Consider the following 13,920-nt stretch of genomic DNA (forward strand, 5'->3'; position numbering starts at 1 on the left):
CTTATACTCAGATATTCCAAGCATTCACCGTCACGCATCGGTCAAACGGGAGCGCTAGTGCCGGATCGAGCTGTTCAGTTTCAGCGCCCCACACCATATGATGGAGGGGTAGCTCAACCTCGCTATATTGTCACCTTTGAACACGCAAGTAAATGTACAACATAGAAAATTTCTTGGATATTGTGAACAAAGCAGGCTCTCAGCCAATCGTGGGCAGCTGACTGGCATCAAAGAAACACCCACTGCAACCCCACCAAGGCGTTAAGGTGCGGAGCGGCATCCTCGGCATCTCAACTGCAGTTCACCTGCAGACCTTCCGTTCGCAATTGCTCGACAATTTTTCTCCGCCGACAAGCGTTTCTATCATCATTCACAATGTCCACCCCATTACTTGGCGAAATGTCCCCAGCGGAAGCAGAATCCGTCTATTTCAATGAATACCCCCCACCAAAGGCACTACCGCGACATGAAGCGCTGGCACGCGCATTCATTGACCTTCACGTCGAGGCACACCGGCGTGTAGTGCTCGTCACATCCGGAGGCACAACAGTACCACTCGAAGCGCAAACCGTACGATTCATCGACAACTTCTCCGCCGGAACTCGTGGAGCCACATCAGCCGAGTACTTCCTCGAGCAGGGGTACGCAGTGATCTTCCTACACCGGCAATATAGCCTCCTACCATACTCGCGGCATTACAGCCACTCAACGAATTGCTTCCTCGATTTCATGGACGAGGCGCCGGCGTCGGCGGATTCCTCCAACCCAGGCCATGGGCCTATTATGGTGCGCGACGAGTACCAAGACCAGATGCGCAGCGTGCTGCGGAAATACCGGTACGCGAAGCAGAACAACCGCCTCCTCCTGTTGCCGTTCACGACGGTCTCAGAATACATGTTCGAGCTGCGGTCAATTGCGAAGCTGATGCGGCCGCTTGGCCCGGATGCGCTCTTCTACCTTGCAGCTGCTGTCAGCGATTTCTTCATCCCGCGCAGTCGCATGGCAGAGCACAAGATCCAGTCTAGTGAGTTGCCTCCGCACATGCGGGGGAGCGCAATCTCTTCGGATGAGATCTATACGGGCGAGAACGAAGAAAAGGCCTCGTCGAATAGCAGGAAGCTCGTCATCAACCTCGACCCCGTGCCCAAGTTTCTGCATCAGTTGGTGGATGGCTGGGCTCCGGAAGGGAGTATGGTTGTCTCATTTAAGCTGGAGACGGATCCCTCGCTGCTTGTCTACAAAGCGCGCACTGCGCTGCAACGCTACTCCCACCATCTGGTGATTGGCAATTTACTTTCGACACGCAAGTGGGAGGTAGTCTTCATTACGCCTGATGAGCCGCATGAGCGCTGGCTCCGCGTTCCCAAGTCTCGACGCAGCAAGAGTATCTCTGGTGTTGAGGATCAGGTTGGGTTGGCGGAGGCTAAGAAGGGGAATCCATCGACGTCGGAAGAAGCAAAGGCTGAGCAGGTTAATGAAACCAGTCGGGATGGAATTGAGATTGAGAGTCTTATCATTCCCGAGTTGGTTAAGCTGCACACAAAGATGATCGAGAAGACACAAGCAGCGCAGTGATGCTTCCATGGGTGTAAAATTCAATATAAACAAATAATGGGTCTTTTCGGGTCTAGTAGAATCAATTAATACTGTCATTGGTTCCGTATAGCACTATGTATTTGGGGATAATGCTAGAGACCTATGCAAGAATATATATTGTCCTTATCACTAGGTGCCATACACCGTTTCATGTTTATATGTTTTGAAGCTTTTTGTTGCCATGTCAATAGGTTTAATGTCTATATCATACGTAAATCATGTAGAGAAGGGCATATTCTGCGCATACTTACACTTTCAATCGAATTATTTAACTATTTAGAGAGTACTCCGTAACTATTCAACTATTCGATGATATCCTGCACTGCCCGTGCTGATCTCGGACTATGACGTCGTGCGGGAAGCTACCCCTGAGGAAATGAAGATGCCTTGGAATATCTCGTATAGCAAGGGATTATCATCTCTCCAGCCCTGGAGATATTTGATTCAAGGGGCTATTTAATCCCAAATTCCACTTGGGCTACGCGTCCCGATGTGTCAGCGGCAAACCTCGGCGTCGATCATCCTTAGCCCCGACCCTTCCCCAGTTCTTCGCTCTTTTGGTTAACAGGAGAGAGAGGGGGAAAAACAAGATCCGAACTGCTCGGGAGAAAATGACCAATTGATTCTATTCTCTGTTTTGGTGTACTCAAATTTCTCAGGATGGTCCCCCGCCGGCTCAGTCGCCGCCTGATTGCAGTCGCAGCCGCCATTGCGCTCTTCTTCCTCTACCACGTCAGCTCCTTATCCAGTCACAATCGCCAATGGCGCCCTCACTTCACAACGACAGAAGTTACCCCGGCCGTCGGTGACAATGGTGAACCAGCCCCATTCTGCCCACCCTTACCAGGCATCGAAGATGTGCTCGTGGTAATGAAGACCGGAGTGACAGAATCACGCGACAAAGTCCCCATCCACTTCCAGACAACATTACGCTGCATCCCCCACTTCGTGATATACTCCGACTTCGCAGAAGAAATCGAAGGCGTCAAAATCCACGATGTCCTCCGCAACATGGACAGCGCCGCAAAGAAGAACCCGGACTTCGACTTCTACCACCGTATCGTGAAATACGGCCGCAAGGGTCTAGAGCAGCAAGACTTCTCCGACGAAGCCAACTCTGCCATCGGAAAACCGAACAATCCAGGTTGGAAACTTGACAAATGGAAGTTCCTTCCAATGGCGCAGGAAGCGCTCCGCCACAAGCCAGACGCAAAGTGGTTTATCTTCGTTGAAGCAGACACCTACGTCTCATGGCCGACGGTCCTAACCTGGCTGGCCCGGTTTGACCACACAAAGCCACACTATCTCGGCACGGAGACTCAGATCGCAGACGTTATCTTCGCCCACGGTGGTTCGGGCTTCATGCTCTCTAACCCCGCTCTGCAACGCGCCTCTGACGAGTACGCCGCGCGCGAGGTCGAGCTAAACGCATTTACAGACCAGCACTGGGCCGGCGACTGCGTGCTGGGTAAGGTCCTCAGCGACGCAGGCGTCAACCTACACTTTACATGGCCGATTCTTCAGAATTCAAACCTCGGCGAGCTGGACGAATTCACCACAGACTTCTACCGAAAACCATGGTGTTTCATCGCTGTTGCCCTCCACCACCTCTCCCCAATTGATATCGAGAACCTATGGAAATTTGAACAAAAGCGCTGGCGTGATGTAAGTCAACCCAATCCCTTCTCCCAATCATTCAGCTACATAACCCATAACATTCCCTAACTTACACTCCAATAGAAAAACAAACGAATCCTCTTGCACGGCGACCTCTTCCGCGAATACATCTCACCAGAGATAAATTCACAGCCCACACGCCCGAACTGGAATAACATGGCAAACGAAGATCAGCCCTTCGCGCACACCTTCGAAGACTGCCGCTTGATCTGCCAGACGCAGAATGCATGCGTGCAATTCGCCTTCCGCGAAGGCAAATGCTTCACGAGTGCCAACCCGCGTCTCGGACATGCTGTTCCCAGCGGCGATGCGACGTCAGGCTGGATTACTAGTCGGATTCGCGATATGACGGGGAAGAAGGGATTGTGTCGGAAACCTGATTTCGGAGATTGAGGTGATCTGGTCGTGTTTGGATATTGTTGATTGTTCACTTTTTTTTTGGGGGGAAGATCTCTGTGTTATGGTAGGTTTTTTTTTTTGCTATTTATGTGCTCTCGTATTTGGTTTAATGTTTCTTGCATGGGGAGCGAGGAATTGGAACGACTTGACGAGTACTTGGTTTGGAGCCTGGTCTGGTACTTGGGCATGCCGAGTGATTGCAAGTTCGGTTTGGGAGAACGTGCTTTTTTTTTTTTTTTTTTCTCTTCTTCTTTTCTATGTCCCTGTACTACCATTTTCAGTGTTCTGTGGCTGATGAGCTTGAATAGACAAGCTGTATTCGTGGCGTTGGTTGTTTTATATACTTGGTTGCTCAATACACCCTCTTGCCAAACTTGGATTCCTATTTTGCTATTGTGGAAACGCAAGCATTACTTGCTCTTTCATTGATTCACTGCTCTAAAAGATAACGCCAAAAGAATAAGAAACGAATGAAGGCCAGCATTGCGCCGACGGCGTCAGGACACCAATTAGGTGGGAGAGGGAACATGCACACTTAAGGATAAACCTAGGTATTCACAGGACAAGTCCTGCTGTGAGTCTGTAGAGGTTTCACGGCATTATCCATTCACAACGGCGGAGCGGAGGCATCCCCCAAACACTGATCGATTCGCATGATCTGGTATCCGGCCCTCTTGACGTGTCGAATGAACTCTGGTAGGTATCCAATGGTAGTCGGATGCAGGTAGTGCATGACAGCAAGATTCCCACCCTTTTCAACACTGCGGAAGAAGGCTTCAAGCTGCTTCTCTGGGGTGGACGTATCTGCCCATAGCCAGTCTTCGACATCGACGCTCCAGTTCACAATGGACGGGTTTGGTATGTGTCGGGCTAGCTCCTGACGCAGCCGGGAAGCTACCGTACCGAATGGCGGGCGGAAGTACGAAGCTGCAAATGTTCAGTGTCTGGACCATTTTCATGAATGCTTCAGAGGCTAACGTACACTCGATGCCCAGCTGCTCCCTAAAGATTCTCATGGACTGCATAATCTCGTCATCGATCTCAGCGAGCGTTGGCAATGATTCCATCCTTGATATGTCAGCCGTTTCACATGAAACCCCAATGTTCAGAATAAGCTTACTTTGGATGAGTGTTCGAATGAAACGCCACTTGGTGGCCCTTCCTCAACATCTCTTTATAGAACTCCGTGAAATTGCTCGTCGGATCCCTGAGTCCAGCCCCAACAACGAAGAAAGTAACCCGCACACCCTCCTCGTCAAGGATGCGCATGACCTGCTGAGAGTACTGCGGCTGTCCATCGTCGATACCAAACGCAAAGGAATTTGGACGGGAACAACGGAGAACCAATTTCCCATTGGGCATCTTCCCAGGGACAAGATAGTGACCATTTTCCGGCGAGGGCAATGGAACATCAGGCACAATTTCCACACGATGTAAAGTGATGGATTCATTGGTGTAGAAACCATGGAACGAAACCGACACGACGCGATTGAAATCTATATCGAAATGAGCCAAAGGGATATAGAGCTCACGACGGCCCGTTGGAGTCTTGGTGTTGCCCTGGGGGTGCTTTCGTCGACCGCCCTTGGACTTTCTATGCTTGTGTTTCTTCCTTCCCGCATCGGCATGTATATTATCAGCACCATCCCAGTTATCATCCTCAGCAAAGGCCTCCGAGGCGGGATGAACCACATACCGCTCCGCCTGGACGGAGTCTGCAATGCCGGGGAAGGGCCTGCGCTGCGGGTTGCACTCGTCGTTGTGTTGATTAAAAGAGACACTGTACTGATCCGTGCCTTCAAATATGACATGCAAATACTCGTTGTACCAGGGTATCAGGCCGTAGCAGGCGTTGGAATCGAACTGTGTGTGGAAGTTCTGGTCCGGGTCTGTTGGGAATAGACGGACGAATCCTGGTCCATGTTGTACGGTTAGATTCTCGCCGGAGCCGTGCCAGAATCCCAGGTCATTGCGGGTTGGATTTTTGAAAGTGTCAATGACAAGAGGGGGGCTTGACTTTGCCTGCGAGCCATTATGCGAAGCGTTGTGGGTGAGATCTCGGAGTTCATTCCAGTGGCCGTGGTCAACAATTCCGCGGGATAAAGCTGAGGCTGGGAGGAAGAGAAAAAGAGCGGCAGAACCTATAAATAGCCAATGCATGATGGAAGGTTGGAAAAATGATTGAATGTCCTTTGGAGAGGTCGAGGTGGGAGTAGTAAGTAGTTTAAAGCATCGTTTATTTACTTGGAGCAGTCGAAAGAGTCAAGAACGATTGCCTACACATTTAAACAGGCAGGAGGTAGGTAGACCTAAGTGCATCTCTACTTCTCTATATACCATCTACTACTTACTCTCTACTCTCTACTCTCTACTCTCTACTCTCTACTCTCTACTCTCTACGATTTACAGAAATGGAAAATGAAGAATGAAAAATGAAAAAGAAAGACTAGATAGTTGCATAAAACCCATGAAATCCGTAATGATGCACATCTTCCCGACCTTTGCATCCATATCACCGCATCCGCGCTCACGATAAAACCTATCTCCTGATAAATAACGCAGGCGAAAAGGTCTTAGGTTCCACAGATCCAGGCCAGGTCGCATATGGTCGAGAGATCAAGCCCTCAAAACTTCCTCTGGTCGTAATGTGAGATCTGATCCTGAACAACCAGGGTAAAATCTCGAACGTCGTCAAATTCATCATCTGCACCGTTGGAATTCTTTCGTTTCCATTTTTTTGGTTCACTTTTCTGATTTTTGTTCATTTCTCGCCTTCGTCGTTGTTCGTGTTTGTTGGTCTCCCGCGGGAGACACAACCAGCAATGTATGTTGAGCTCTACTGCCAGAATGCATCATCATCCTTGGGAGCGGGCTTTGGCTTCGGGGCCCAGTGGGAACCGGCCAGGCCAGCCTTGGTATCCTTGGGCTTGGCTTCTTCCCTCGGCTTCTTGCGTTCAGTCACGATTGTGGTAGGCCCCCACCATGTAGAAGCCTCCTCCTCCTCCTCGGATGTAATAGTGGGCCTGGGAACAGCAGGCTTGTCATCTTCGGCATCGTCTGCAACCACCTTGTCACTCTCTTCAGCCTCAGCTTGAGCGGCAGCAGATTCAGCATCAGCGTTCGAGCTTTCATGATCAGCCTCAGCTTCAGCGGCAGCAGATTCAGCATCAGCGTTCGAGCTTTCATGATCAGCCTCAGCCTCAGCGCCAGCGTTAGACTGGTTATCGAAGAATTCCTTGTCAGAGTCATCGTCAAACTCCAGCACATCACCCTCAGGGCGGTACTGCTGAAGGAACTCCGGGATCGCTTGGTCGCATTCGATCAAGATTTTAACAAGATCCTCGGCAATGCCCTCATCGCGGTCATTGTAGAATGAGGTGGCGATGCCTTCATTGCCAATGCGAGCAGTACGGCCTGTAGGTGGTAGAAAGAGGTATTAGCGGTAAGTCCATGAAAGGTATGGGGAACAAAGCAATATCCAGCTGGCGTAATACATACCGATACGGTGAACGTATTCAGTGATGCCCCCATGTATAGCGCTGGGGAGATCGTAGTTGATGACATGGAGCACATTGACCACATCAAGCCCACGAGCGGAGACGCCGGTAGCAACCATGATGGGACACTTTGCAGTCCGGAAGGCACGCCTATTTTGGTGAGTCAGCAAAATTAAAATAAGAAAGGGAACAAATACTCACATAGCATCCTCGCGTTCACGTTGGGTCCGTCCACCGTGAATTGAGGTGGTGGGCATTCCAGAGTTGAAAAGGTAGTCATCGACGAAGTCAACCTGCTCCTTGCTGTTGACGAAAATCAAGGTGCGAACAGGCGGCATGCTGATCAGAAGGTCATAGAGTGCGCGCATCTTCTTCGGCTGGTCGGCCCAGATGATCTTCAAGTTTCACTAAGCGTTAGCATTGGTCTGAACCCTGGAAGTTCCCCATAATTGCAGTGGTACACATACATCCTGCACAACATTGTGGTGTGAACTGCCAGCTCGGCCAACACGGAGGCGCACATGGTTCTCGTTAAGGTATTGCTTTGCAAGTTTCCGGAATTCCTTGTTGAAGGTAGCGGAGAACATCATGTAGCGGTGATCAGCATCCTCGTTCACATCTTCTTTGAGTCAGCAAAACTGAAACGCAAAGTTGGCGGGTCCAGGCGGGGTCTAAGACCGCGCAATAGTGCGCAATGGCAAACTTTTTCACTTACCTCCTCCTGACATGATCTTCTTGAACTCTTCTTCCCAGTCAGATTCCAGCATCTCATCCGCCTCGTCAATGACGGTGTACCTGCAACGCCGTTAGCATCCAATATCAGCATGGATGTATATCAAAGTGAGTCAAAATGGTACCTAACGCGACGGAGAGAAAGAACGTGAGTTTGTGCCATGAAATCAAGGAGACGGCCTGGAGTGGCAATCAGGATATCGCATCCTTTCTGAAGCTCCTCACGCTGTTGGCGAGAAGGGGCCCCGCCATAAGCAACACACGGACGCAGCATGGAGCGATAGCACAGACGACGCGCTTCATCAAATATCTGAGTGGCCAATTCACGAGTGGGACAGACGATCAGGACCAGTGGCTCTGCTCGAACAGCATCCTCCCTTGGGTTAAATCTTTCCGCGGTGTTAGGCCGAGGGGCAGCCAGCTTCCTCGCCTTGCCCATCAACTTGGAAAGAATTGGAATGAGGAAGGCGCCCGTCTTTCCAGAGCCTATGTTTTGTTAGGACCAAGTGTTACCAAACACCATGCTCCGCAGCACATACCAGTTTGGGCCACGGCAATAACATCAAGGTTGGCTAGCACAGCCGGAATCGCATAAGACTGCACCGCGGTGGGATGTTCGTACCCGCAGAGACGAACGTTCTCCAGCATGACCGGATGCAAGCCAAGGTTTACCCACTATGAATCATTAGACTGGTACATCGTTGCTCGCTTGTCTCGCAGACTGACCTCGGTAACCGACTCGATCTCGCTTGCACTCTCGACTTTGACCTTGTATCCGTTCAGCCTGGAGAAGAAGACATGTTAGATATCGAGTTGGTGTCCGATCATCAGATTCACGTCACTTACGCGTCGAGCTTAGCACCAGCCCGAGCGATCAGGTCGCCACTGAAAAGCTGCTCCTCCAGTTCAGGGACGCGAGGGCCAATATCACCATATTCGCCCTTCCATTCGTAACGGGCAGCAACTCCAGCCCACTCCAGGTGATCCTTGCTATTAGCAAGCTCAGCATACTCGAAGGGAACCGGGTCAGTCCAACCTTTGTCCCGAGCAATCTGGTGAGCAGCCTCGGCGTTGGGACCAACACCAGAGAGCACACCTGCAACAGGAGGCTCTCCAACATCGGAACCGACAGCAGATGCAGCTTCGGCGGCGGCGGAGTCGCCAACCTCAGGAGCGTCGGCTGCAGATGCAACTTCGGGGTCGTCATAAGACTCCATGATGGGACCTAATCGAGGATTACGAGTGTCTTGAATGATCGAGTAGGGAACAACGTGGTATGGGGATGGGAGAATGAAAGAAGAAAACAGTGGGAAGAGGTAAGGTGTCTCTATTTATCCATGAAGCAAACGACTAACGCGCTGTCATCCCGCCAGCTTGGTTCCCCTGTGCGCGCAATTCCCAATTACCTTTTTAGTCCTCAAACTCCTCGAGTACTTGATGGAACACGAAATTACTATGGGAACCCCAGAGTCTATGGAAGTATACTCCATGTACCTTTCTCTGTTAGGAAGGAGCAACCCAACTAACCTTGGAACCTGTTCTATAAGTTAAAGGCAATCTTGGGGTACTTCCATCCCCATACAATATACTACTGCGATGGATGTATATTGCATGACTTTTGTTGTTCGATCCGAGCCGATTGTGATAATTCGGGAGGGAACTAATGTGGGTAGCACTCTTCTCAGGCTATATATGAAGATACATGAATGTGCACAACTGAATGATCTGGCTCAATCATTCTATGTCAAGAGGTTCGTGCATCTCTACAACTCCTACAATGTATGTATCTACACTCATCATATGCAAAATTACTCATGCCTACATGTGTAGACATGAGATTCAGGTCCTCCATTCTCAGTCCGGAAAGTGATCTCAAAGAGCAGACTAATTCTCTTGTATATACCGTCGGCATATCAAGATCTATACCTCTTCCAACCTTGGAAGGTCGTGATCTACGATGCCTCGGGACGTTAGCTCCTCGGCTTCCCAAGAGGAAAAAAAAGTGGATCCCTCCCGGGTAGAAGGAGGTAGAAGATATACGCAGTAAGCCTGGGAACGGCTACCTTCTTCACCTCCAGCGATTCTACCTCCTTCACAACATTCCATCATGGCCGAACGTGTGGAGGTAGATACTCGCAAGCGCCCGAACCGTTTGGAAGCTGCAATCACCAATCCCGGCGCCGTCAAAATCAATGTCACGGGCGCATTCATCGTCGACGACGAACCACGATCCAAAAGTCCCGTCGATGCAGAGGGCGTACACTACGAAAACAAGGATATTCGACTTCCACATCATACAGGCGTTGTGAGCCATGTGGCTGTCGATGTGAGTCAAAATTTTATTTTCTCTGCCCCGCACTGCTACCGGTTCCCCCCCCCCGCAATCTAGGGGCCGGGCAGACAATTCGGTCGCAACGCCAGAAGACAGCATAACTGACATGGCATTGGGACTTGGTAGATTGGTGGAACACTTGCGAAGCTTGTCTATTTCACTCGAGAGCTCGACACTGCGGATAATGGCGGCCGACTCAATTTCCTCAACTTCGAAACGCACCGGATCGATCTGTGCATCAACTTCATCCGACAACTCAAAGAGGAACACGAGAAGCGCAATGGTTCGACACGGGAGGGACTGTGTGTCGTGGCCACTGGGGGTGGCGCATACAAGTACTACGATCGGTTGAAAGAAGAGTTAAATGTTAATATTCTACGGGAAGAAGAGATGGAATGCTTGATCATTGGTAAGTCGTCGAACAGGTGCAAGTGTAGAACAAACTGTCTGACAGCTCAAAAAAGGACTGGACTTCTTCATTACCGAAATTCCCAACGAAGTCTTCACTTATAGCGATGCCGATCCCGAACCGATGCAATATGCCGAAGCCCGTGCTGATGTCTACCCTTATCTCCTCGTCAATATAGGATCAGGTGTGTCGATGATAAAAGTGTCCGGTCCGAGACAATTCGAGCGTGTGGGCGGAACACATCTCGGTGGTGGAACGTTCTGGGGCATCATGTCTTTATTGACCGGCTCCCGGACCTTCGACGACATGCTAGCAATGGCCGACCGCGGGGACAACAGTGCAGTGGACATGCTTGTAGGAGATATCTACGGCATGGATTACACCAAGATTGGGTTGAAAAGCACAGCTATTGCCAGTACTTTCGGCAAAGTGCTCCGGTTGAAAAACGATGCCGAGCAAGGGGCCGAGGACGGCGAGGGCTTGATTCGCGACGACCCCAGTGAAGCTAGCGAGTCTAGCAAGTCCAGCCATGGAGCTAAGCCCAATCCGGAAGATATGAGCAGGAGTCTGCTCTACGCCATCAGGTAGGTTTCATTGTTTCCATTCTCCGAAGTCCGGACTAACCCCGATTAGTAATAATATTGGTCAGATCGCATATCTGCAGTCTGAAAAGCATTCAGTCAAACATATTTACTTCGGAGGCTCATTTATTCGGGGCCACCGGCAAACAATGAATACTCTCTCCTACGCCATCCGCTTCTGGTCCAAGGGCGAGAAGCAAGCGTATTTCCTGCGCCATGAGGGCTACCTAGGTGCCGTGGGTGCCTTCATCAGACGCCAGCCGCAAAACTGGGGTCGCAGAAACAGTGTTGACGACGTAGTCGCACCGCAGGCGGTCCGAAACCTCGTCCAAAATAACAGTGTCCTTCAACAACATGGCAGGTCGTCCAGTGATCTATAACAGACTAAACTATTTGTGACCCCTCCGCTTTTGAGTCTTGATACCCCTTAGCAATCTATGAACCAGTCTTGTGCCGACTTCTTTTGTGCACCCAGTGTGGCTGCTTTAGCCACCTGTGAAAAAGGCCAATTTGGCGATTTCCGGCATTTGTCCATGTACATTTAGATCTACCTGAAGCTTTTCAGCTTCTTGTTTGACTTTCAAACAGTTCGGTTATCATCTTAGAGAAATAAATTCCACATTTCATTCCATTTTGCTCTGCGGTATGTACTTTGATGGTCTTATTGTAGCTCTATTTGCATCTGATATTGGTTGCCCCGTATGATGTCGTCGATCAAGCGCATCTTCCATTACCACCGCGCTGACATCGTCTTCCTGGAAGACCGGTCCCTTCCGGTTCTTTCTGCCCCAGATCGTTTGCATTGCCCTTGCAAAAAGCCCTCAGCTGTCACCTGGACTCCCAATTTTCCTATACATTGATCGCAATTTCACTTCTATTGCGATTTATTTGCGTGGATCTTCTACTTCCTGCGTGTCACGTACTCCCCTACTCCTGCTTCTTCTTTCTTTTTTCCTTCGCGCATCTTTCTACCTTTCCCTCATCTCATTCTATCCCTATCTACACACATTTCATCTTCTTTATCCTTCTTGTTGTCAATATGGCCGAAAGCCCACTGCATGTGATTTCAGACCAACTCAAAAGACTCGCGGCGCAATCACCGGCCGCTCGGAATGCATCCCCCGTATCAGCTGCGAGGGTTGACGCTACTGAGCCTATCATTCAGGGCTCCGTCCTCAATGCACCGGAAGGGACCGACTCACAAGTTCCGACTTCAACTGAGTCTGATCTGACCGATATCGACGAGTCACTTCTACAAGATCCATCAGATCCTGCCCCTAGGCCGCAGTCGACTCCGAGCGAAACCCATTTCATTAACCCAACGGCTCCGCGTGTGAGCTACCAAGTCTCTGCATCTGGCGAGGTCATGATTATCGAAGAAACCCAAACTCCCAGACCAATCGCTCGCGCCCCAGCGCCCCGGCCGAGCCCCCCTGCATACCTATCCTTTGATCGGCTTGCTCAAGGCTTGTCGCCAAAGCTGGCATCCTCGCCTACCACCTCAACGATTCAACCTCCGTCCCTGGCAGTGGAGCGCATCATCGGCCCAAAGCAGCCGATCCCCGCACGAATCCTTGAACTTCTCGAGGAATGGCATGAAGATTCCCCGTACACGGAACATCCCTCTGCTTTGTCTGGCCGCGCTCCCACTACTTGGAAGCACTTCAAAGCTTTCAGTGATGACGGCGACGAGTGCGAGCTATCGATCTTTCAGATCTCACTCAAGGGTCAAACTCGACGAAGTGTGACCTATCGTATTATGATACTTCACTCCCAGAACGGCCCCGAGGAACTTGTCGTCTACGGCCAACCTCGGCCGAAGTTCAGAGGACCCTTGACCAAGGGTACGAGGGGGCTGTACCTACTGGACTGGCTGGAAATCGAGCAAAAGGGCGAGGTCCAGGCTTGCGGATTGAAGCTCTGGAGAACAGATGAACAGAATATTACGTTCAGTGCACACATGTTCGATTATGGACGCAAGTGCACTCGGCTGTCCGGGCCGAATGATATTTTCAACATGCGCGCCTCATCTTCCACGCCCAAGAAACAGTCCGGCGCAAACGAGAACATTGAGGATGCTGGATCCAACTCATCTGAGCCGCCTTATTCCCCCTCGAGGTCTAGCCGCCAAGCTTCGACCAGCAACCATCCCAAACCGGAAAATGAAGAAGACAAAACCTCAGTTACCCCACGCCCGTCGCCAGCCAAGACCGGTTCACCTGAATTCCGTCCTCTGGCGAGTCCCTGGAAGCCTCAGAAGAGGCGCCGTGGCACATGGAGCTCCAATGATGAGACCTCTGTTCTTCGCTACAAGCTGATGTCCGATGAGTCGGACCAAGTCCGTGTCTTCAAGACGAATGACGCAAAGGTGTTGTTTGAAAAGGCCCAGCAGTTCTACAAGGGCATGGAGAAGCGCACAGGACTTTTGTGCACTGTTTATGGTGTTGAGGGCGTCCGATACGTGGGGGAGGGGTGCGTTGACGAATTTGATATCCTTCAGGAGGATATTCGGAAGACTTCTGGTCCTGGTGATGAGGACCGCGTTGTGGTGGTGAAGCCGGCAATGGGCTTCTAAATCGCCAATTGAAATGACCTGGTGGGATGGTGTTGTGGACGGAAGCATCTTGAGGTAGATCTGTTGTAGTCCGCCTGCGCGTGGATGTATGTGTTACTTCCAAGAAACTCCAAAAAAAATGA

General features: G+C 50.6%; 6 protein-coding genes across 6 annotated transcripts; 4 read left to right on the top strand and 2 right to left on the bottom strand.

Annotated features, from left to right (window-relative positions):
* Nucleotides 1–375: 375 nt before the first annotated feature.
* Nucleotides 376–1,575, top strand: N7525_008666 (phosphopantothenate--cysteine ligase CAB2; the record flags this gene model as incomplete). Its single annotated transcript, XM_002562730.1, has 1 exon — nt 376–1,575. The coding sequence occupies one exon, from the start codon at nt 376–378 to the stop codon at nt 1,573–1,575; it is 1,200 nt and encodes a 399-aa protein (XP_002562776.1).
* A 681-nt stretch (nt 1,576–2,256) lies between these two features.
* Nucleotides 2,257–3,666, top strand: N7525_008667 (glycosyltransferase family 31 protein; the record flags this gene model as incomplete). The annotated part of the gene is made up of 2 exons (XM_002562731.1): nt 2,257–3,261; nt 3,337–3,666. 2 exons carry the CDS (start codon nt 2,257–2,259, stop codon nt 3,664–3,666), a joined length of 1,335 nt encoding a protein of 444 aa, XP_002562777.1.
* A 613-nt stretch (nt 3,667–4,279) lies between these two features.
* Nucleotides 4,280–5,832, bottom strand: N7525_008668 (polysaccharide deacetylase family protein; the record flags this gene model as incomplete). The annotated part of the gene is made up of 3 exons (XM_061214454.1): nt 4,280–4,599; nt 4,655–4,740; nt 4,793–5,832. 3 exons carry the CDS (start codon nt 5,830–5,832, stop codon nt 4,280–4,282), a joined length of 1,446 nt encoding a protein of 481 aa, XP_061068885.1.
* Nucleotides 5,833–6,508: 676 nt separating this feature from the next.
* On the bottom strand, nt 6,509–9,118 carry N7525_008669 (DEAD/DEAH box helicase; the record flags this gene model as incomplete). The annotated part of the gene is made up of 9 exons (XM_002562733.1): nt 6,509–7,086; nt 7,171–7,319; nt 7,371–7,564; nt 7,637–7,788; nt 7,885–7,964; nt 8,027–8,387; nt 8,441–8,576; nt 8,628–8,685; nt 8,748–9,118. The coding sequence occupies 9 exons, from the start codon at nt 9,116–9,118 to the stop codon at nt 6,509–6,511; spliced, it is 2,079 nt and encodes a 692-aa protein (XP_002562779.1).
* An 890-nt stretch (nt 9,119–10,008) lies between these two features.
* On the top strand, nt 10,009–11,603 carry N7525_008670 (pantothenate kinase; the record flags this gene model as incomplete). The annotated part of the gene is made up of 4 exons (XM_002562734.2): nt 10,009–10,227; nt 10,360–10,642; nt 10,698–11,226; nt 11,276–11,603. 4 exons carry the CDS (start codon nt 10,009–10,011, stop codon nt 11,601–11,603), a joined length of 1,359 nt encoding a protein of 452 aa, XP_002562780.1.
* Nucleotides 11,604–12,262: 659 nt separating this feature from the next.
* On the top strand, nt 12,263–13,798 carry N7525_008671 (uncharacterized protein; the record flags this gene model as incomplete). The annotated part of the gene is made up of 1 exon (XM_002562735.1): nt 12,263–13,798. One exon carries the CDS (start codon nt 12,263–12,265, stop codon nt 13,796–13,798), a length of 1,536 nt encoding a protein of 511 aa, XP_002562781.1.
* Between the last annotated feature and the right edge of the window lie 122 nt (nt 13,799–13,920).

Source organism: Penicillium rubens, assembly GCF_028828025.1.
Source record: "Penicillium rubens strain IBT 27055 chromosome Unknown utg000003l_segment0_segment0, whole genome shotgun sequence".
Taxonomy (NCBI): Eukaryota; Fungi; Ascomycota; class Eurotiomycetes; order Eurotiales; family Aspergillaceae; genus Penicillium; species Penicillium rubens.